This window comes from Carcharhinus amblyrhynchos, chromosome 8, assembly GCF_965287045.1.
Source record: "Carcharhinus amblyrhynchos chromosome 8, sCarAmb.v2.hapA, whole genome shotgun sequence".
Classification (NCBI taxonomy): domain Eukaryota; kingdom Metazoa; phylum Chordata; class Chondrichthyes; order Carcharhiniformes; family Carcharhinidae; genus Carcharhinus; species Carcharhinus amblyrhynchos.
In genome coordinates, this window is record NC_137331.1 from 40,554,088 (window position 1) to 40,576,656 (window position 22,569).

At 41.5% G+C, this 22,569-nt stretch overlaps 1 protein-coding gene across 1 annotated transcript in view; it reads right to left on the reverse strand.

The window, feature by feature from the left end:
• znf407 (zinc finger protein 407) overlaps positions 1-22,569 on the reverse strand; it is a 470,331-nt gene that overhangs the window by 435,565 nt on the left and 12,197 nt on the right. The window contains exon 2 of the mRNA XM_080193920.1: positions 6,974-12,386. Coding sequence (XP_080050046.1) covers positions 6,974-12,329 — 5,356 coding nt within the window. The 5' untranslated portion in view covers positions 12,330-12,386. The remainder of the gene's footprint in view (positions 1-6,973; positions 12,387-22,569) is intronic.

The following is a 22,569-nucleotide window of genomic DNA, read 5'->3' on the forward strand; positions in this document are numbered from 1 at the left end:
TCAGTGAAGACTCAACAGGATAAATGGTCCCCAACTGCACTGTTGGGATTATATGATGATGATGATGATGATTAGGAGTATGGCTTGTAACTGTCTATTTCTTCACCCATTCTATCACATGTTTGTGTTCTGATGGCAGGACTGTGTCGGTACCGAAATGGCAGAGTATCCTTCATGGCTCCCAGGGATCCCTCCATCCCAAGAATTCTTATTCGTCTCTGCCCAGAGCAGTGAAGAGTCAGGTTAAGCCTACCCATTTTGCCACCACACACTGGATATTTTATGCAGCATGGAAACCTCCATCACAACAGTTCAGGCCGGACTTAAAACCCAGGTTCTATTGCTGTTGGATTGTATGTTATCATATATTATCCAATTCCACCACACTATAGGAAGCATGAGTTACATAAAATCTGAAAATTGGATTCCAATATCTGGTTTTATAACAGTATATAAGTAGCAATGACCACAAGCAAACCTGAATGGTATCCTTAACAGCCAATATTGTTCTCCTGTAGAGCATCTCTTCATTCCATGCTAGTTTAATGTCTGACACTTCAAAACATTGAACTAATTAATAAGAGTAATGGAGGACCCAGTTTCACAGGAAGCAGGGAGCTCTGTTATTACAATTCTTACCCAATCAAAAAAAACTATATTTGCATTTACCTCATTGCATCATTAAAATGTTTTTTAAAAAGTGTTTCTTTTCATTCACAGTGACTATTGTTATGGCAGCAAAGATGTTCATATTATCCATCAACCAATAAATCAGATGATTAGCCAGTTAATTGCACAAATTGCCTGCCATGTTTCCTAAACTACAACAGTGCAAAAGTTTCAAAGTAAAGCACTTCATTGGCTATGAAGTGCTTTAGGATGTCCTGACACAATGAAGAGTGCGAGAGAAATGCAAGTTCTTTCTTTGTCTTGCTATCTCATAACCAGACATCAGAACTGTTGTTATAAAAGTGAAATATTGGGAGTGCTGGAGATCTGAAATAAAAACAGAAAGTGCTGGAAACAATACAGCAGGTCTGGCAGCATCTGTAGAGAGAGAGAAACAGAATTAATGTTACAAGTCCAATTTGAATCTTCCTCTGTCAAAGAATCATATTGGATTCAAGATGTAACTCCTTTTCTCTCTGCACAAATGCTACGAGATTTGCTAAATTTTTCCAACACTTTGTTTTATACCATAACTGCAGTTCCTCTTTTGAAGAATTACACGGAAACTTTAACATCTACCTGGGCAGGTAAGAATTCAAAACAGGGCGCCCTTTCAATTCTCAGTGGCCCATTGTTAGTCCTTGCAAAACTTAAGGTTCTCTTTTCTCCAATCTACTGTCTGAGCTAAAGAGGCAAAATATTATTAGATATATTTTATTTCTGGTCTCACCAATGCCATGTGCAACTGAAGCATAACCTTTCTACTTTTGTATTCAATTCCCATCACATTAAACTTAACAAGGTGGATGTGGAAAACATGCCTTCACTTGTGGGGGAATGCTGTGTAAAAATAAGGGGTCACCAATTTAAAGCAGACGTAAGGAATCCATTTTTTTCTCAGAGGGTTGTGAGTCTTTATTGCTCTCTTCCTCACCAGCAGTGAAAACAGTCTTTGAATATTTTTAAGGCAGAGCTGGTTAGATTCTTGGCAAGCAAGGGAGTGAAAGGTTATCGGGGTAGGTGGGATGTGGAGTTGGGGTTACAATCAGATCTGTCATGATCTTATTGAACGGTGGAGCAGACTCCAGAGGCCTACTCTTGCTCTTAATTCATACGTTCATATATTTTCATAAACACTGCATCCAATTTTTTCTTAAACAAACCAAGTTTTTTTGACTTTCCCACTCTGCTCAAAGGTTAATTTCAAGTATTGGCTGTTTGTTCATTGTGTGAAGAGAAATTTCTTGCATTAAATATCCTAAATTTGGCCATGTGTCCCTTTGTCTGACTCACAAAATTGAGTTTGAAGCAGTATTCCATATTAATAATTTTCACACCTTTTACAATTACATATGTCCCTTTAAGTTCATCCCTCAGTTTGCTCTTTCCAAGCCTTGAAATAAATCTAAATTTCTCCAGTCTTTCTTTATAACTAAAACCTCATGCGTAAGGAATATAAGAAACAGGAGCAGGAGTAGGCCATTCAGCCCCTCAAGTCTGCTCTGTCATTCAAATAAGGTCATTGCTGATCTGACTGTGACCTAAATTCCATTTTCAGCCCGCACCATATAACACTCGACTCATTTGGAGATCAAAAATTTGCTTAACGTCTTTGCAATAATGTTACCCCTTATTGGAATGGGTAGCACAGTGTTAAAATGGTTAGCATCGCTGCCTCACAGTGCCAGGGACCCGGGTTCTATTCAAGGCTTGGGTCACTGTCTGTGTGAAGTTTGCACATTCTCCCTGTGTCTGCGTGGGTTTCCTCCCACAGTCTAAAAGACGTGCTGGTTAGGTGGTACTTGACCGTGCTAAACTCTCCCTCAGTGTACCCAAACAGGTGCCAGAGTGTGGCGGAGTAAGGGATTTTCACAGTAACTTCATTGCAGTGTTAATGTAAGGCTACTTGTGACACTAACAAAATTTAAAAAACCACGTTCGGGGTAAATAACTGGGAATTGAAGAGTGAACGGCCTTTTGTGCTTGACTTGGGCTTTGTAGCTCAATGTATAAAGCTGACATCACATTCTAGGTGCCTCCCCCTTTGACATGTATCCCATTGTTTTGGCTAACTAGGTTTGTGTTAAATGAGTTTCATTGATTGCTATCTCCGGTGATAGGAAAGTTGAGCATCAAGTCTAATACTCTAAATCGCTTTCAATTCCACTCTTAGTTATCTCAACACCACTCAAGAGCACTTGCGTTATCCATTTTTAATTTCAATAATTGTGGTACTTAACATTTGGCCTCATTAAGTTTCATTTGTCATTATTCTGTCTGCTTACATATTTTGTTTAACTCACGTTGCAGTTATTCAGCTGCTTTAGAATCAACTGCATCTCTATAATTGGGCTTCATATTCAAATTGAGCAATTGGCCTGGAGTGTCTGAATCCCGTGTAAATGAGAAGACTTTATGGTCCCCATACCAATTACAGGGTCATTCCACTTTTTTCCCCATTCCTCCTCACACCCACTGTGATGCAATTCCTCAAAACAGCCACTTGTATTTTGATCTTCAATTCCCAGTTATTTACCCCAAAACAAGATTGCAATAAGAGGTAACATTACTGCATCACCAACCTGTCCCCCAATTTATTTGCTCAGGTCAGTAAAAAAAAACTGTCACTCCCCTGACATCAAAAATGTATTTTGACGGGACTATGGAAAGTAAGGTTTAAACTCAGGACCTGTGTCTTCCCAGAGTGTTCCCTGGCAGCTACTGAAGAAATTACCATTTGGAAAGATAAACAGATACTTGTCTATTTAACATGTGCGCAGATTGCTGATGACTGCAAATATTTTTCTCAGTAGCAGCAAATAAAACCATTAATCTGACAAAATACAAATTAATCAAAAAACAAGCTCTAGATCATTGGGGTAAATAGCTGCCTCTTACAGATAGCTGCCTCTTACACACAGCAATAACTCAATTTTCCCTCCAATGTTCCCATTTCTGGAAGCCTTTCCAGAAGTTCTGAGGTGAACCTTACAAGGGTTACCATACTAACTATGATAGTAACAGTATCTTTTTCTACCTAGAATTTATATAGCGTTTACAACACAGAAATAGGCTATTCAAGTTTTTCAGTTCCACAAGTCTCTTCCAACCCCTTGTCATCCACCGCTATCAAAGTATCATTCTACTCCTTTTTCTCTCATTTTTATCCAGCTTCTCCTTAAATACGTCTCTGCTGTTCTCTTTTTACAGAAGTCTCACAACACCAGGTTAAAGTCCAACAGGTTTATTTGGTAGCACAAGCCACAAGCTTTCAGAGCACTGCCCCTTCATCAGTGAATACCCCACTGCGCCTTCATCAGTGATTCCCCAGTCCAAGGCTGGCATCTTCACATTATTCGCTTTCTATATATTCATGGGGCGTGAGCATCGCTGACTAGGCCAGCATTTAATGCCCATCCCTAATTGCCCTCAAGAAGATCGTGCTGAGCTGCCTACTTGAACTGCTGCAGTCCTTGTGGTGTAGGTACACCCACAGTGCTGTTAGGGATTTTGACCCCAGAGAAAGAATGATCAATACATTTCCAAGTCAGAATGATGTGTAGTTTAGAGGGGAAACCTGCAGGTCGTGGTGTTTCCGTGTCATCCCAACTATTCCCTGTGGCAGCAAGTTCCACATTCTTAATATTCTTTGGGTCAAAAATTTCTTCTGAATTCACTACTGCATTTCTTGGTAACTCTCTGACTTTGATAGCCTGTAGTGTTGCTCTTCCCCACGAGTGTTAATATCCCAGATCTACATTATCTAAAGCTCCCATAATTTAAAAAACCTCTGCAGGATCTCCTCAGCTTTTTCTTGTCAAGTTTAAAAAGATCCAGCCTTTTCATTCTTTCCTGAGAGAAAGATTGTACCAGAACAATGAAGCTATACCTAAGTACATATCTTTTTAGATTCCAGATTGACATTAGCTGTACATCACATTACTGATGATTGAGTGTAGACTGATAGGGAAGTAATTGGCTGGATTGAATATTCCCTGCTTTGTGTATACAGGACATAACCTGTGGAATTTTCCACATTGCTGAGTAGACACTAGTGTTGTAGCTATATTGGAACAGCCTGGCTAGGGGAGCAGCAACTTCTGGAGCACAAGTCTTCAGTACCATTGCCAGAATATTGTCAGGGCCCAGAGCCTTTGTAGTATCCAGTGCCATCACTTGATTCTTGATATCACGTGGCATGAATCAAATTGCTGGAAGACTGACATCTTTGATGCTGGGGATCTCCAGGGGAAGCTGGGGTGGATCAACCACTCGGCAGTCCTGACTGAAGATTGTAGTGAATGCTTCAGCTTCATCTTTTGCACTGATATACAGGGCTATTCCATCATTGAGAGTTGGGATGTTTGTGGAACCTCCTCCTCCAGTGAGATGTTTAATCATCAACCACCTTTCAAGATGAATGTGGTAGGACTCCAGAGCTTTGATCTGATCCGTTGGTTGTGGAATCGCTTAGCTCTATCACTTGCTGTCTATTACTTGCTCTATCACTTGCTGGTGTTTGGCATGCAAGTAGCCCTGTGTTGTAGCTTCACCAGGTTGACACTTCATTTTTAAGTATGTTTGCTGCTGCTCCTGGCATGCCCTCCTGCATTCTTCATTGAACCAGGGATGATTCCCTGGCTTGGTGGTAACGGTAACGTGGTGGATACGCTGGGCCATGAGGCTGCAGATTGTGGCTGAATACAATTTTGCTGCAGTTAATGGCCCACAGCACCTCGAGGTAAATTTTAAGGTGGTACTGGAACGTAGCAACTTCTTGTAAGCTGTGCCCAGCATAGCCTTTAATTCTATCTTTTACTCTCATTCTATGCTTCTAAAACATTACTTTAACTCTTTTCTGTGACTGTAACAGTACATTCTGTACCCTCTCCTTTCCTTCTTTATGTACAATATGCTTTGTCCATATAGCGTGCAAGAAACAATACTTTTCACTAATACATGTGACAATAATAAATCAAATCAAGTCAAAATCAGATTGCCCAGTTGTTCGATCTGTTCAAAATTTATCCTGTTTAGCACAGTGGTAGTGTCACACAACATGATTATTTGAAAAGAAATAATGTGCAGGGTTAGGGGGAGAAGATAGGAAAATGGCACTAGGTGAAACTCTTATTCAGAAAGCCAGCGTAGACACAATGGCCAAATGGCCTCTGTGTGCTGTAACAATTCTGTGAAATAGGTGACAATGCTTGAACCTAAACAGCAAGGTAGGAACATCAAATATTTCCTTGTGCATTTGGCAATACTTCTGAAGCATAATTGTCATACAGCCATGCTTTTTTTTTAAGTTTTGTTAGATAATATGATGCTTTGCATAAGCACAAGTCTCTATAGTTCATATCTGTTATTCTCTCACCATTCTGCTCTATCCAGATCATTTTATCAAGAACCTAGAAAGCTTAATATAACAGCAAAGTCTTCCACTTGGTCCTGGGAATGGTTACCAATGCTTACACTTCCTCCACACTAAAGGTTGCAGTGTCATTTATGAGTAGTTAGATTAGTTTAGCTATCACATTAGCTTTATTGCAAGTAGACTTAGCACAAGCGGTCAAACAGAAAATGTGAACTGCATTCAGCAATACTTAACCTGGTAGACATACCCTGATCTTAAGTGTATCCACTGCAAACATATTTTACATTTTAAATGATAGGAAAAAACTTAATGGATAAAGAATGATTAGCTATCAAAACACAGGGGAAATTAAGTGCAGAGAAGCCTGCATTGATTATTTTAAATTATTGGGCTTAGAACATAATGCATCTTTGACTCTCTTTTGGATTTGGTATGCTTTTAGTGAGCTTTAGCACATTTACAAGACTTATGGACTGTAATTACAAGGGAATTCAGGTAATAGACACATCAGTTATAGGTAACGTGCCTCAACCGGACAATTGCATAAAGAATTGCAACATGCTCACCACTTGAGCGAACTTATCAATAAGCATCAAATAATATGAACACTTAATCCTGAATCTCGGAGATCTAAGACTGCTAAAAGTAACTATCAATTTAAAAATGAGCTTTGTGAGAGGGAGAGAGAATTATATTGTGATCTCATTCCAAGGGTAAGTAGATTCTTGAAGTCATGTTACATCTCAGACCACAACTGAGAACCTGAGAAGAACTTTTCTTATGCACAAATGGAAGGGAACATCCAGTATTTTGCACAGACCATCCTTCAGAGGAGACACTTAAGGCAGTGATCTTTTTTAGGACCAACAAAACCTTACGGGTTAGAGATTAACTTTAAGTAACAAATGCCAACATAGACATACATACCAGTGTGTGTACGGATGTGAGCCAGAAATGCCAGCGAGTTACTGCTCTTGCAGACCTTCCCACAATACTTGCAGACATTGCCTTGATTTTCCTGCCGCTCACAGTTTATCTGTTCCGTGTCCTCCACGATGTACTTGTTCACTTCTCTCACCATTTCCTCGTGCTTTTGCTTGATGTGCACAAAGAGGTACTGCTCTGAGTCAAAGGCTGTGTTGCACTTGACGCACTTGAAGGTGGCACCGCCTTCAGGTAACTCCTCGATGCTCTCCTGTTCCATTCGCTGATGGCCCACACTGGCCAAATGCTGGTGCAAATTGCTCTCTGTGTAAAATGATTTCCCGCACAGGAAGCAGTGGAAATGCTTTTCCGCAGAAGGATGCTTCATAGCAATGTGAACGTTCAACCCATTTACACCATCGGCCAGGAACCCACAGTCCTCGCAGCGAATGCGTTTGGCATCCTGAAACAAGGATCCTTCGTTTTTTCTCTTCCTCGCAACTTGGGAAGCATCAGTCTTGTAGACGGCAACTGCCCACTCGTTTGGCGAGATTCCATCGGCTCCCTGGCTATCTTCACTGTTATCAGTGCATTCTGATTTTTCACTCCACGTCTTTTTCTTTAACCTTACTATGGAGGCATCAAATTCAAAATATTTTTGCCATCCCTTACCCTGCAAATCAAGCTTCGTAAAGCCATCACTAGTACCCTCGGTTACTTCCAAGGCATCACTTTCTGCTTCTTGACTCATTTCATTTGTGCTTTTCGTATCCCAGTTCTTCTCCTTTAATGCTGCTTCCATTTTATTTTGGGCATCTAAAAGAGCCTCATCAACTCCAAAAGCTTGTGGGGGATCGGCATCACCTTGTCCTGACATCTCCGCTGCAGTTGTCTCCATGATGCCTTCAAGGTTGCTGTCAATTTGTTGCTCAAGGTTAACGTGGGTGTGTTCCAAATTCTTCCCACTTTGCTGATGGTGTCCATCTTCTGCAGGGCCCCCTTCATCACTTTCTGCAGGGGCCAAACATTCTACTTGCACTTCTTTACTTTCTGCCAAACTGGCATTAGGCTGGTTTTCACCCCGATCAACCATTTCATTCAGTGCGCCCTCCAGATTAGAGTTAATTTCTCTTGCCACTTCAGCTGTTTTAACGCTCTCTTCATCTTTCTGGCTCTCCTCTTCCCGGGAAAGCTCTTGAACGTCACTCTCTTCTGTCTGGGAGGCTTCCACATGTGAATCAATATCGTTGTTAGTCACACCGGTTTTCTGTGGCGTGACAGTGTCTATACCACACCTACTCGAATCCTCCTCAATGGGTGCCTCAGAGATCTGATTTTGGGTTGTTTCCAACATTGCTGACTCTACTGGTACAGATTTCAATTCTGCAGATTGACTCTCAGTGTCTAAAGATGCATTTGAGTGTGCACTATTTGCCTCTAATAGTCCAGAATCAGCTTCAGAGGAAATTTCTGAATGGCAGACTGCTGGCAGAGTTTGGACATCTTCCACTTCTTTGGTCACTTCACTTTGCAAATATTTATCCTGCTTCTCAGGCATTGCTACTGTCTGTTTGGAAGCACTAGCTGGTGCATCGCTTTCTGGTGCTTTCTCAGGTTCAATGACATCTAAAATACATTTCTGGATGGCACCTTGAGGAACATTTGATGTTTCCTCCTCTTCAGTCCAGCTCCCTTGATCTGTTTGATCCTCACTTCCTTCTTTCTGGTTTCCATTCTCCGGTGTATCTGTCACCGTTGTACTGGTATCCTGCCCTTTATTCAGATTTAATCTGACATAGGCCTGACTTTTAAGTTTATGCTTCTCAGTGAATGCATGTCTCATCATTTCACGTCGAGTGACAGCGTAGTAATCACAAGCCATGCAATAGTAGTCAAAATCTTTAGTATGTTTACGTTTCACGTGCAACTCAAGCGTAGCAAGGGAATAAGCCACAAAGCCACAGTACCCACAAGTGGTAGCATGGCTTTCTTTCAGCCGTTTGGAATTGGATGAACTGTCATCTTTTGCTGTTTCATTTGATTCCACATCAAGAACTACCACCACTTCATTTTGTTTTTCCATTTTCTGTTGATCTTCTGTTGAAGGAAGACCCTCTACATTTACATGAGTACAGTTCGCAGTGCTTTGGGGCTGATTCCCCACGTCAAGGGTCTCTGGTTCCAATACTTCATTGCTATTTTTGATACCTTCAGCCATGGAAACAGCGTCAGTCTCCATCACTTGTGGGTTATCCTTATCAGGAGATGGAGTCATTTTCTTGCAGACTTCAACAGTCTTGGAGATGTTAGCCCGGTTTTTGTGTTTCTTGGTGTTGCAGTGGCGATCCATGTCCCCTTTGGTGACGGTGTAGTAGTTACACGACTTGCAGAAGTAGCTATATTGATGACTGTGTTTGCGCCTGATGTGAATGTTCAGGTTTGTCACACTGGAAGCCAGCAGACCACAATAAGAACAAGTTCTAGAAATATTGCCTTTGGGGCGCCCTCTTTTACTACTTTCTGCTGATGGAAGATCGCTGCTTTTTTGAACATTTTCCACATTACTTGCATCAGCTTCAGATATTTCCCAAGTTACAACAAATTCCTCATTGGATTTTGATGGCTCAAGCACCTGAACACAACCTTTATCTATCTCAGTATTAACATTCCCCAAAGCCCCTGGAGTTCTTATGGTTTTTTGAACATCCTGCACTCCGACAGACACTTCTTCCACAGATTCTTCCACCGATGGGCCAAGATTCCTTTTCTTGGCATTGTCAATGTGCTTGCTCCGTTTAATGTGCTTTTCCATGGCTTCCTTGCTAATCGTGTAAAGGCTACACACTTTACAAAAAAAGCGATACTCTTGTGCATGTCTAAGTCTGATATGTTTGAACAAGACCGTGGCAGATCTAGTTTTATAAAAGCAGTTCTTACACTGTAATTGGGGTCTGCTTTGCGTTGAGCGTCTCAATATATTCCCTGCAACTACTCTTGTAATGGAAGGCTTTTGAGGATCTTTTATCAAAGGATTTGCTTTCGGTACAGTAGGTTCTTCGTTTTCATTTGAAGAGATTTTACTTAGCTCCTGCCCACTTGGCTGCAGTCTTTCGTTCTGCTCTATCGTGGTATCTTTCTGTTGCTGGGATATATTTTTTGTCTGATCCTCAGTGCCCACATGGTCCATTCTGTTTTTCTCTGATACAACCTGCAACATGCAAGGCTGGCTATAAGCAGCCATTTTGTGTTCTTGGCTCACATGATCCTTGAGAGATTCTTCATGTGAGGAGGTCACAAGGCCGCACAGCCAGTCAATATTGGAGAAGTTTGTTTGATGCCTGTTGCTTTGACAATGTTTCTCAAAATCGCCCTTTGTAACACAAGCATAGCCACATGGCTGACAGTGAAACACCATTTCCTTCGTGTGACGCCTCTTGACATGCACCTCTAGGCCCTTCCGGTTCTGAAATAAATGGCCACAATAGGAGCAAGTGCGGAGGGCTTCACGATCAGCAGGGCTTAGTTTTGACTCAGGATTCTCAGGTTTGGAGGCTTTGTGATTTGCTAGATTGGTAGATAGGGACTCAAGGTTTCGATCCCCTGAACAACTTTCAGCGCCGTTTTCAACCAAAGCTGATAGATGAGAAACTCCTGATGGAGCAGGTTCTCCTTCTTGATTGCCACTTGAGCAACTTATTTTATTATCATCCTCTTGGTTTGCAGTTAATGCATCTGCATCACTACTTCTACTCTGGTTCTCAGGTTTTTCAGGGTGATCTAATTTTTGGGCATCCACTTTACTTACTGGTTTTACACCACGATTCTTGCTTCCAGGAATCCTGCCGCCACCTCGCTTTACTTCAGGGAAAGCTTCCCGCCTGTGAGGAAATCGGCCTCGATTTCGTCTGCTGTCCAAGGTTAAAAGGTTAACTCTTCCTCGGAGCTTTCTTGGAGACCTTCTGTTCCCTACTTCCTCCTTGGAAAAGCTGGTTCTAGTGCTCTGACTTTGCTCAGAATCGTCCTTGCAACGTGCACTGCGCAGTCGCAGGCTGACTACATTACCTTTTACAGAGCGCCTTAGTCTTCGATTAACTTGGGGAAGGTTAACTGGTTCCTTTACTCTCCTCAAAGTTCTTCTGGAAGATGCCTTTCCAGCACTACAATCCTTAATCTCCGTTTGCTCATCTGCCGGTGGCATTTCATCGCTGGTTGCAGCTTCCGCACAGAGGTTTTTGCTAGTTCTTGTCGGCTTGTCCAAACCTTCAGCGCCTTTAACATTCTTCTGGGAAAAACCTTTGTATCTTGTTCTTCGCAAATTTTCGGTCCTCTCATTTAAACATTCTGAAATTTCTGCTTTATCTTTTGAATTGTATTCACCAGAAAGTCCCTTTTTGGAAAGCAAATGTATATACCCACCCCGCGCAGCGAGGTTCTTACGGCGAAGATGAGTCTTTCCACGATAATGGGTTTTTAGCAGATTTTCACCGTAACATTGATAGCCACACAGGTCACAACTCAACCTTTCTTCTCCTGTATGCTTTTGTTTGAGATGTGCTTGCAACAATGCTGTATTCTCAGCCTTGAATTTGCACTGAGGGCAAATGTGTGCCTTGGATCGTTTGGAATGATTCTCTTTAATGTGTTTGTCCAAGTCATAGCGCGAAGGCAATAAGTGGCCACAGAGCCTGCAGTTAAATCCTTCCTTTGTATTTGCATCTTTACTTACGCTTTTAGCTTGTTTTTTATGGAGCACTGAAGAAATGTGTTTTCTGTAGCTCACCTTGGAAGAGCTAGTGACGTTACAAATATCACAAACAAAATAACTGTCACTGGAGTGCCGTTGGCTTACATCAGATTTTAGTGCAGTGTCATTTTTCTTTGTAACGTTGCAAGAAGGGCACACCAAAGCTCCCCCTACTTTGACTTTCTTTGTTCTATGCTGACAATCTCTGGGTTTCCCTTCCAGCCATGCATCGGTTTTCTTTGCGACATTTTGCACGTGCCTGCCTTCTGTGTGTGCTAGCTTCTCCTCAGCGGGTAATACTGAGCCTTCAGCAGTCCCACCTTTCCTGCTACCTTGAGCTTGTTCCAAAGGGTCACGTCTCTGCCGTTTGGCCGGAGGGGCCCTCCCACACGCATCTTTGCCACCCTCTGCTCTACTGTAGGTCGCCTTTCCTTCCAAGGCTGCGCTCGCACCCAAATCCTTGGCGTTCTCTGGCTTTGCGCTTGCTTTTCGCCTGCAACGTCTGATCGACCCCGGCTGGGGATCATGTCCAAGGGAAGGCGCCACCCTGTTTCTCCCGCTTTGCTCTTCATCGGCCGGTGACTCAACCAAGTCAGATTTTTCATTTAAATCCATGGTTGCATTTTATCATCAAGGTATTTCATGTTGTTGACAGGGGACCATCAGTAGACCCTAAATGTAACAAAGAAAAATCTGTTACAATTCAAAGGTATTCAATGGGAAAAAAACACAATATATAGACCACCCTAACAAAGATATAATAATTTAAACAGTAAATTTCAGAGAAATATATCTTTTAAAAGATGTGCTGGAGGCATTTTTAAAGTACAGGAACATTACCATTTAGTTCAGCAATCTTTTACCATCATTCTGCTGCTCTACATCAAATACACAGGAAAAAATGCTTTAAATTATTATTACACCATATAATATTGGACATGTACTCAAAAGAAAAATATTAATGCATTTTCATGGAAAATGACAATAAATGGGCTCCAGTGTGTATCCTTTTGCTCATGAGTGTCTTCACATATAGTGCAATAGTATGTAATTATTGCAAAGTATATAATTGTTAAATTCTGAAGTAAAAAATTATAGGTTGTCAAAAGATTCAAAAAAAAGAATCCAACAACAGAGGAGAAGGGAGCTGGTTACTCCCTGGCTACCTATATAATACAATATTTATACAAGCGAGCCCAACTGCGTAACTGCAAGGATGTCCAGTATAATGCACCCTTACAATTATATTGAATTAGTCGGTACTATCACAAAAAGACAGGCAAAAGGCTGCCCTATAACCAGCATGTGCAAGGGCACCCCATATTATCCATGGCCAGTCAGGGTACTGCAAAGTGTTTGTGCAAACCTCGCATAACCTCCCTGCAAAGCCTCTTCCTTCCCTATTGTGATACTTTTCTCCAGATCCAGAGCCCGCCTAGATAACTGCGCTCTTCTAATTCTGGCCTCTTCAGCAGCCCCAATTTTAACTGTTCCACCATTGGCAGCCACACCTTTAGATACCTCAGCCCTAAACTCCAGAATTTCTCCTCTAAACCACTCCACCTCGCTCCTCTTTTCGGACGCTCATTAAAACGTACATCTTTAACTAAGACTTTTGTCACCTGCCCTATTGTATCCTTACATTGCTCAATGTTACATTTTGTTTAATAAGCTCTGTGAAGAACCTTGCGGAGTCTTATTACTTCAAAGGCACTAGATAAATACTAATTGTTGTTTTTGGTATTGGTTTAATGACTAAGCGCCTAAAGAAGCTTTGATAATTCAAACCAAAGGACGAGATTTGCACAAATAAATTTTCACTCCCCCTGAAGAAAAAGATGGAAAATAAAAGCAAGGAGTCCCATGTTGTTTTTGACAACCTTGGATTTTTCCACTGGCCACTCCATTTTACTGCTATCTGACATCAATCCCAAACTCACATAAGGATATGGCCAGAATTAAGAAACAAGCACCAAAAGCAACGATAGATAGAAAGTACTGATAGATGAAAAAGGGTTCCTTGTAGTTGATTTGGCACTTTTAAATATGGCATCAAATTATAGAATCCCTAAAGTGCAGAAGGAGGCCGTTCAGCCCATCGAACCTGCACCAGCAACAATCCCACCCAAGCACTATCCCCCTGACCCCATGTCTTTACCCTGCTGATCTCCCTGACACAAATGGACAATTTAACATGACCAATCAACCTAACCTGCACATCTTTGTACAGTGGGAGGAAACTGGTGCACCTGGAGGAAACCCACACAGACATGGGGGGAATGTGCAAACACTACACAGGCAGTCACCCAAAGACGGAATTGAACCTGGGTCCCTGGTGCTGTGAGGCAGCAATGCTAATCCCACATAAACCGTTGCTTACAAAGGCTCCATGTAGAACACAGCAACAAGAAAGCAGCACAAAGCGACCTCATATAATACATTATGAGTCTTTGGTATCCCACCTGCAATCTCTTAAAGGGACAGGAACCCTCTCGATTGTTACGGTTGGATTGGTGAGCTCAGGAGTGGAGTGGGGAGAGAGATATAATCTACAATGTTGCTATGATTAAGTTGCAACAAATCAACATCAATTTTCACACAGCAGAACACTATGCAAAAAGCTTAAAAACGAATGGATGCTATGATTGCTGTTCATCACTCACTTTGACAAGCTTTTAACAATTTAAAATTATTAGCGGCAGTTTACAATATTTTATGGAAAAATACTTTATTTAATAAATGGATTAATCAAATAAAGCAAGCTGGATGGACAGAGAAAGCAGACATCAATCAGTGTAAAAGCTTATATTTGCATGAATAAAGAGAGCAATGCAGGGTACTACTGCCTGATTTCACGTGGTGCCGTCTCAAAAGCACCTAATAGAAAGGGACATATGGGGTACCATTTTATAGTGAAATTAAGTAGCAAGTAAGAGCTTCCTACCATTCCAAATTTGCTGCCTGACATAACCACAACATTGGACTGGTGACCACATTTTCTAGAGTAGAAAAATTCAGGACGTGCATACAACCAGAAAGTAGTTGACACATCCACAGAAACATTGTGGCTGCACACACAGGAAGGGTAGTTTCCACAGAGTTCTAGACCAAAATTTATCTCTCAACCATCATAACTAAAACAGATATTCCATTTCACTGTTTGGGACAGCTTGCCACGCACAGATTGGTTGCTGTATTTCCTATATTACAAGTGGGGAAATGGTGGCGTCGTGCTAATGTCATTGAACAGGGGCGCAAGATAATGGTCCCAGCATGTGGGATCAAATCCCATCATGGCAGCAGCAAGAATTTGGAATTACATTAATAAAATCTGGAATTGAAAGCAAATCTCAGTAATGGTGGCCATGAAACCATAATCAATTGTTGTAAAAATTCATCTGGCCCACTAATGTCCTTCAGAGAAGGAAATCTGCATTCCTTCTCTGGTCTGACACACGTGACTCTCGACCCAACATCACAAAAATGGGAGGGAACTATTAAAATGAGTGGTTTTTTTTGTACAAGTTAAATCAAACTGCCATGTATTTTGTAAACCATGTATGGGTAGCACTAAGAGAAAAGGAAGGAAAAAGAAAGAATGTTGTTTGCAATTGACACAATTAGTAGTCAGAGCCAGGAAGCAGTTTAGACACAGATGAGGTATTGATAAGGCAGCAGCAAGAGAGAGAGAGAGAGAGAGCAGCCATCCCCAGGAACCAGTTCAGCCAGAGATTAGGGACTGAAGGCAGAAGAGCAAAGAATAGGGGCCATCATCCTCAGGAAACAGCACAGTTAGAACATAAGAAATAGGAGCAGGAGTAGGCCATCTGGCCCCTCGAGCCTGCCCCGCCATTCAATAAGATCATGGCTGATCTGTCGTGGCTCAGTTCCACATTCCCGCCCTCTCCCCATAACCCTTAATCCCCTCTCTTATCAAAAACCCATCAACCCGCGTCTTAAAAATATTTAGCGAGGTAGCCTCCACCACTTCAACGGGCAGAGAATTCCAGAGATTCACCACCCTTTGAGTGAAGAAGTTCCTCCTCAACTCCGTTCTAAACCGCCCCCCCTTTATCTTGAGGCTGTGCCCCCTAGTCCTACTGTCCTTTCTGAGCGGGAAGAGTCTCTCCACCTCTATCCTATCCATCCCATTCATCATCTTATACATCTCAATGAGATCTCCCCTCATTCTTCTAAACTCTAACGAGTACAAGCCTAGTTTATTCAGCCTCTCCTCATAGCTCAACCCCCTCAACTCCAGCATCAGCCTAGTAAACCTCCTCTGCACTCCCTCCAAGGCCAAAATATCCTTGCGTAAGTACGGCGCCCAAAACTGCACACAGTACTCCAGCTGCGGCCTCACCAATGCCCTATACAGTCACAGCAAGACCTCCCTACTTTTATATTCAATCCCCCTCGCTATGAAGGCCAGCATCCCATTAGCCTTCCTGACCACCTGCTGCACCTGCAAGCTGGGCTTTTGCGACTCATGCACAAGGACCCCGAGGTCCCTCTGCACCGTTGCCTGCTGCAGTTTTTCTCCACGTAAGTAATAATCCTTCCTACCATTATTCCTACCAAAGTGGACCACCTCGCACTTGCCAACATTAAATTCCATTTGCCAGTTCCTGGCCCATTCGAGATGAAGTGCTGAAGGCAAAAGCCCGTTTGTGCAAAGGTTTGTTTTCTTTGCTGAACCAAAGACCATACCCAAGTCCTGGTCACTTCAATTGTATAATGTGGTCATCACTGGCAGGTTTGACCAATTGATTTATAATTGTTTGGGAAATGGGGGTCTCAGCAAAGTTTAAGATTATGGTTGGGGTGGGAGGGAGACAGATACTGTTGGAATTTCAGTCTTTGAAGAGTCATCCTTAGTGTTAAATTCCCAAGTATAACATTATTCTTGGCAGTGTTTTATTATCTTTCTTTTACTTTAATAAATATTCTTGTACATAATGTCAGTGGGGTTTTATAACACCAACATCAATATAGTTGACTCTTCACTGCTCTCTACAATGGCCTAGCAAGCCACTCAGTACAAGGACAATCTGGGATGGGCAACAAATTCTGACCTTGCAGCAACACCCACAGCCCATCAAATATTTTTTTTTAAAAAAGTGACCATACTTTAAAATGAACTTGATTGGCTGTAAGGCGCTTTGAGACATCCAGAGATCTTGAAAGGTGCCATACAAATGCAAGTTCTTTTTTGTTTGATTCTATTAAATCTTTGACAAGTAAGAACATATTGCTGGATAGTCTGTATATCAAACTTCTTGAGGAAGAGAAAGACTTTGACTTTTCAAATAGCGTAAAATCGTCAGATTTTTGTAGCCATATGTGACGTTAATTCCTTCCATGTCATTGAGATGATAGAATGAGATTTAGAGACTGAAACCTGTAATATCAACAATACATGATTCTGAATGAAAATAAATGACAAGGACCTTTGATTTTTTTGGTGGCCTTATTAATATGTCCCTACCAATTCAAACATATGGGACAAACGACCAAAACTGTGGAAGACTATATTAATATGTGTACATAAAAACAATTTACTGTGGACGCTGGAATCTAAAACATGAACAGAAAATGCTGGAAAATTTCTGTAGGTTGGACAGCATCTGTGGAGAGAGAACGGAGTCAACATCTCAAGTCAGGATGATTCTTTGTTACAAAGGGTCATCCAAGCTCGAAAAGTTGGCTCTATTCTCCCTCCACAGATGCTGTCAGACCTGCTGAGCTTTTCCAGCATTTTCTGTTTCTGTTACTGTGTGTACAATTACAAACCTCCAAGCCATCAAAATACATGCATTTGTATAGCACTTTTCATGACTGCTGTCTCAAAGCCATTTTACATTGATTGGATTGAAATGGATATAATAGTCCAATTCAAAGTCTCAGCAAATGAGACATTCCCAATCCAAGCTGACAAGACAGCTTCCCACTTCCTGTCTTGGATTTGATCTACATGATCCAAGCTGATTGGAGCAGGCATTGCACCTTCTTCAAGGCTTGACGTCATTTGCATCTTACCAAAAGGCTGAGATGCCGCTTTAAAAAATTGCTTCAAATGAAGCCTCAGTGTAACCTCATGACTTCAACCATGTGCAGGATGCCAAAACTACACTTGATCTTAGACAAAAGTCTGATTTTTTTTTGTTTTTATTCCAATTCAATCCAATCGAATCAAATCCAATTCAGAGTCCCAACAAGTTGAGACATTCCTGATCCAAGCTGACAAGGCAGGGCTCTCACCTCCTGTCATGGGCTTGATCTACATGATCCAAGCTGACTGGAATACGCATAGCTCCTCTCCACGGCTTGATCTCATTAGCATCTTAGCCAAAAGGCCAAGATGCCACTTTAAAAAAATTGCTTCAAATGAAGCTAAAATGTAACCTAATGACTTCAACCAAGTGCAGCATGTCAATACTATGCTTGATCTTAGCCAAAAGGCTGATTTTTTTTTGTTTACTTTATTCCAATCCAGTCAAATTAAAGCCAATTCAGAGTCCCAACAAGTTGGGACGTTCCTGATCCAAGCTGACAAGACAGGGCTCTCACTTCCGGTCTTGGGCTTGATCTATATGATCCAAGCTGATTGCAGTAGGTGTAGCTCCTCCTCCAAGGCTTGATCCAATTTGCATCTTAGCCAAGAGGCCGAGATGCCGCTTTAAAAAATTGCTTCAAATGAAGCTGAAATGTAACCTAATGCCTTCAACCAAGTGCAGCATGTCAATACTACACTTGATCTTAGCCAAAAGGCTGATAGCCTACTTTTCAAAGTATAGCCTTTGGAGTAATGCAGGAAACATGGCAGCCAATTTGCACACAGCAAGTACCCACATGCAGCAATGTGATAATGACTCTTATTAACCAGATCTCCTTCTCTGTTGTTCGTGTTTCTTTCTCAGTCGTTAATCTCATTCAGAGGACAAACTGGTTGTCCTGTTCTTCAGAGATCCCAGATAACCCATTGCCCTCTCAGTGCAAAAACATGCACACGGGGGGAGCAGTCGAATTTAGCAGAATTCAGCTTCAGTAGGGTTATATTTGAATATTTATATATACACATTTTGTTTTCAAAATTGCATATAGCACAACATATTTTATCTGCAAAACAATTTACATTTCCCCCTTTTTTGTCACGACTCGTGGTATTGCTTTTTTGTCAGTGTTTCTTGTTCGATTTTTTTCCTGTTACAATTTAGAGGCTCCACCACTTGATGGAGCTGTGCAGCAAATTTCTGAAGTCTTTCAACATCATATTTATACACCTCAACCTCTTATGTTCATCTAATAATAAAGGGCAGCTACATGGGCAATTTGAAAGTCTAGCATGATAGACAACAGCTTCCCATAAGAATCACACACTTATTTACTCCCCGAGTCATTTTTGTTTCCTGACCCACACTGATGATAACATTCCTATTACTATGAAACTGTATATCCCTCAAATCAGTGACAACCCAGGATATAAGAAAGGGAATCATAAAGAGATGGAGAGGTGGAAAGTGAGGGGATGCAACTAATCAGATTTACTGACAAATACCACAGTTTGTATGTAAGCAGCTATGATCCCAGTGCTGATCCATCTTTTAAAAAAATCCTGATTTCAATCAAAGGATATTTCAACGCAGGAAGCGGCCATTCTGCCTGTTTTGTTTGTGCTAGTTACCTGCAACAGCAATTCACCTGCTTCCATTTCCCCCACACTTTCCCCATAAACCTGCAAATCTTTCTCTTCCAGTGTTTATCTTTCAAGAAGTGTGGTGAAGGACATGCCCCTTTCTGCATCAATAGGTATGAAGTAGAAATGGTCAAGAACTTCAAGTTTCTAGGTATCCAGATCACCAACAACCTGCCTTGATCTCTTCATGCCGACACTATAGTTAAAAAAGCCCATGACCGTCTCTACTTTCTCAGAAGGTCAGGGAAATTCAGCATGTCCTCTACAACTCTATCAACGTTTACAGATGCACCATAGAAATCATTCTTTCTGGTTGTATCACAGCTTGGTATGGCTCCTCGTCTGCTCAAGACTGGAAGTGACTACAAAGTTGTGAACAAAGACCGGTTCATCACACAAACCAGTCTTCCATTCATTGACTCTGTCTACACTTCCCACTGCCTCAGAAAAGCAGCCAGCAAATTCTGGGATTCCACGCACCCTAGACATAATTTCTTCTATCATCTTCTGTCAAGAAAAAGATACAAAAATCTGAGGTCACGTACCAAGCCCTTCAAGAGCAGCTTCTTTCCTGCTGCCATTAGACTTTTGAATGGACCTACCTCATCTTAAGTTGATCTTTCTCTACACCCTAGCAATGACTGTAACACTACATTCTGCACCTTCTCCTTTCCTTCTCTATGAATGGTATGATCTGTCTGTATAGCATGCAAGAAACAATACTTTTCACTGCATGCTAATACATTTGGCAATAATAAAGCAAATCAATTTCCTTTTGAAAGCCACGATTGAATCTGCCTCCACTATACTCTCAGGCAACATATTCCCAATCCAAACCACTTGCTGTACAAAAGAGGTTTATCCTCGTATCGCCATTGCTTCTTTTGCCAATTACCTTAAACCTGTGTCCTCTAGTTCTTGACCCTCTCATCATTGGGAACAGTTTCTCCCTAGCTACCCTACCCAGACCTCATGATTTTAAACATCTCTTTCAATCTTCTTCTTCTCCAAGGAGAACAGTCCAAGTTTCTCCAATCTACCTACATAACTTAAAGTTCCTCATCCCTAGAACCATCCTTCTGAATCAGATGAAATAATTTCCAAAGATTAGTTTAAAATGTGCAGATGAATTTTGAACACAGGCAGTCTCTATTTCTCCATGTCATACATTCAGCAGTTTCCCTCCTTTTTAACATTGACTACACATACATACATACAGTATCTACCTGGTTGCAAATTGTTATGGGATGTCCTGGGGTTGTGAAAGGCATGGCTGAAATTCAATTTCAATTTTGAAATGGAACAAAGAAATGCAAAAAAAAGTGTCAATAAAAAACCCTCTGAATCCACTCTGGGTGAGTTTTGCAACCCACAGAGTTGACAAACTCCAGGGGCATTTTCATAATTCTGACAAAAAGGTTAAGTGAAAACATGTTTCTACAGTTTTGTAGAAACAATCCCACTATCTAACTGTAAAAGCAAATCTCCCCAGGTGGAAACAGGAGTGCAATGTGTGTATATGTATGTATGCATCTTGCATGTCTATGCATTGCACATGTGCATGTGCATATGCATCTGTGTGTTGATCATGTGTTTGTGTATGTGTGCATGTGCACATGCATGCAGATACAAATACATGCATGTATGAGTACACATGTGCATGCATGTGTAGTGCGCATGTACATCCATCTGCGGTTTTCATGTGTGCATGTATCTGCATGTGTGTACATGCATGCGTGTAATAAACATAGTAAGAAGTTTGACAACACCAGGTTTCACCTGACGAAGAGATAAACCTCAAAAGCTTGTGAGTTTACTATCAAATAAATCAGTTGGTCTTAAACCTGGTGTTGTCAGACTTCTTACTGTGTTTACCCCAGTCCAACGCCGGCATCTCCACATCATGTAATGAACATGCCAATGCCACAAAATAAACCGCACTTGAAGCAATTTTAAAATCCCAAACAACAGTACATTTGCCAGCTTATACAGAAATGTAAAAACCAGCAGAATCAAACATTACAGTGGAGTAATTCACTGAACACGCTGCATATTTACAAATATGGTGCATGCCTGACCCCTTGTGGCTGATGATTAGATTTGACATGGCTGACAGCCAAACCACATTTCAAAATAAACAGAACATAAAACCTTAGCTCAGTATTCTTTAGTAACCTTTGTGATTTGTACAGAAGGACCCGGAAGCAGGATTTATTCCACTCTGTCTATTCACTCCATCCTGAAAATGTATTAGCCTCAACAGTAGAAAGTGAGTTCCTACAGGCTCAAACTCACTTCTCCTTTGTTAGAACATGTCCAGAAGTTGGTGAGAGCCAAGATGCAATTAGTAGCAAACAAAGCAAAGCTGATCTTAGTGAGACAGATGAGAGTATGTTCCTTCAATTCCTTGACTTGGGCCTACTCCAACTTTTGCCATGTCACCTCATGACCCCACATCTTCACTCCACCAGCTTGACTATTATTTCCACTGAAAACTTTTTAAAAAATACTATTTTCACACAAGTAGTAGGCAACGCTTCCAATAAATTATGAATCAGCTGCTATCTTTTATTATCTTGGACAGCGTGCCCAGATTTTCGCTTACAGATGGAACCTAACCTGGCAGAAGATCAGCTTTTCATTCCAGGGGAGAGGGGGTTGAAGTTATTGAAGAAAAACATAAAACAACTCACCAGTCCTCATTCCCAGGCACCCACCATCCCATGCCCAATCCTACCATGCCATCCTATGCCACTCCACCTACTCTTATGGTCCTTCATACCCTCTTGTATCTTTTACCCAGTCCCGAGGCACAAATACTCTCTATCATGCATTTTACCACTATATCCAACCCCATGGCCTCATGCCACACCTCTGCCATCTACCCACTCTATGATCCCTCATATCCTTTATGCCACCCTCTGCGCCTCCACCCAATCCTCAGTCTCCTCATACCCAATGCCAACCCAAGCTCCTCAATTATTCCCATGGCACTTTGCAGTCCCTATGCCCACTGATGCCTATACCCTTTACCCTTATCCCCTCCATGCCAACTCACCCAGTATTCATCAGTGACAAACCTTAGGAGGCTTCTGAGGGTCAAAATACACTACTACATCCACTGATTCTCCTTATCTATTCTGCTAGTTACAAACTCAA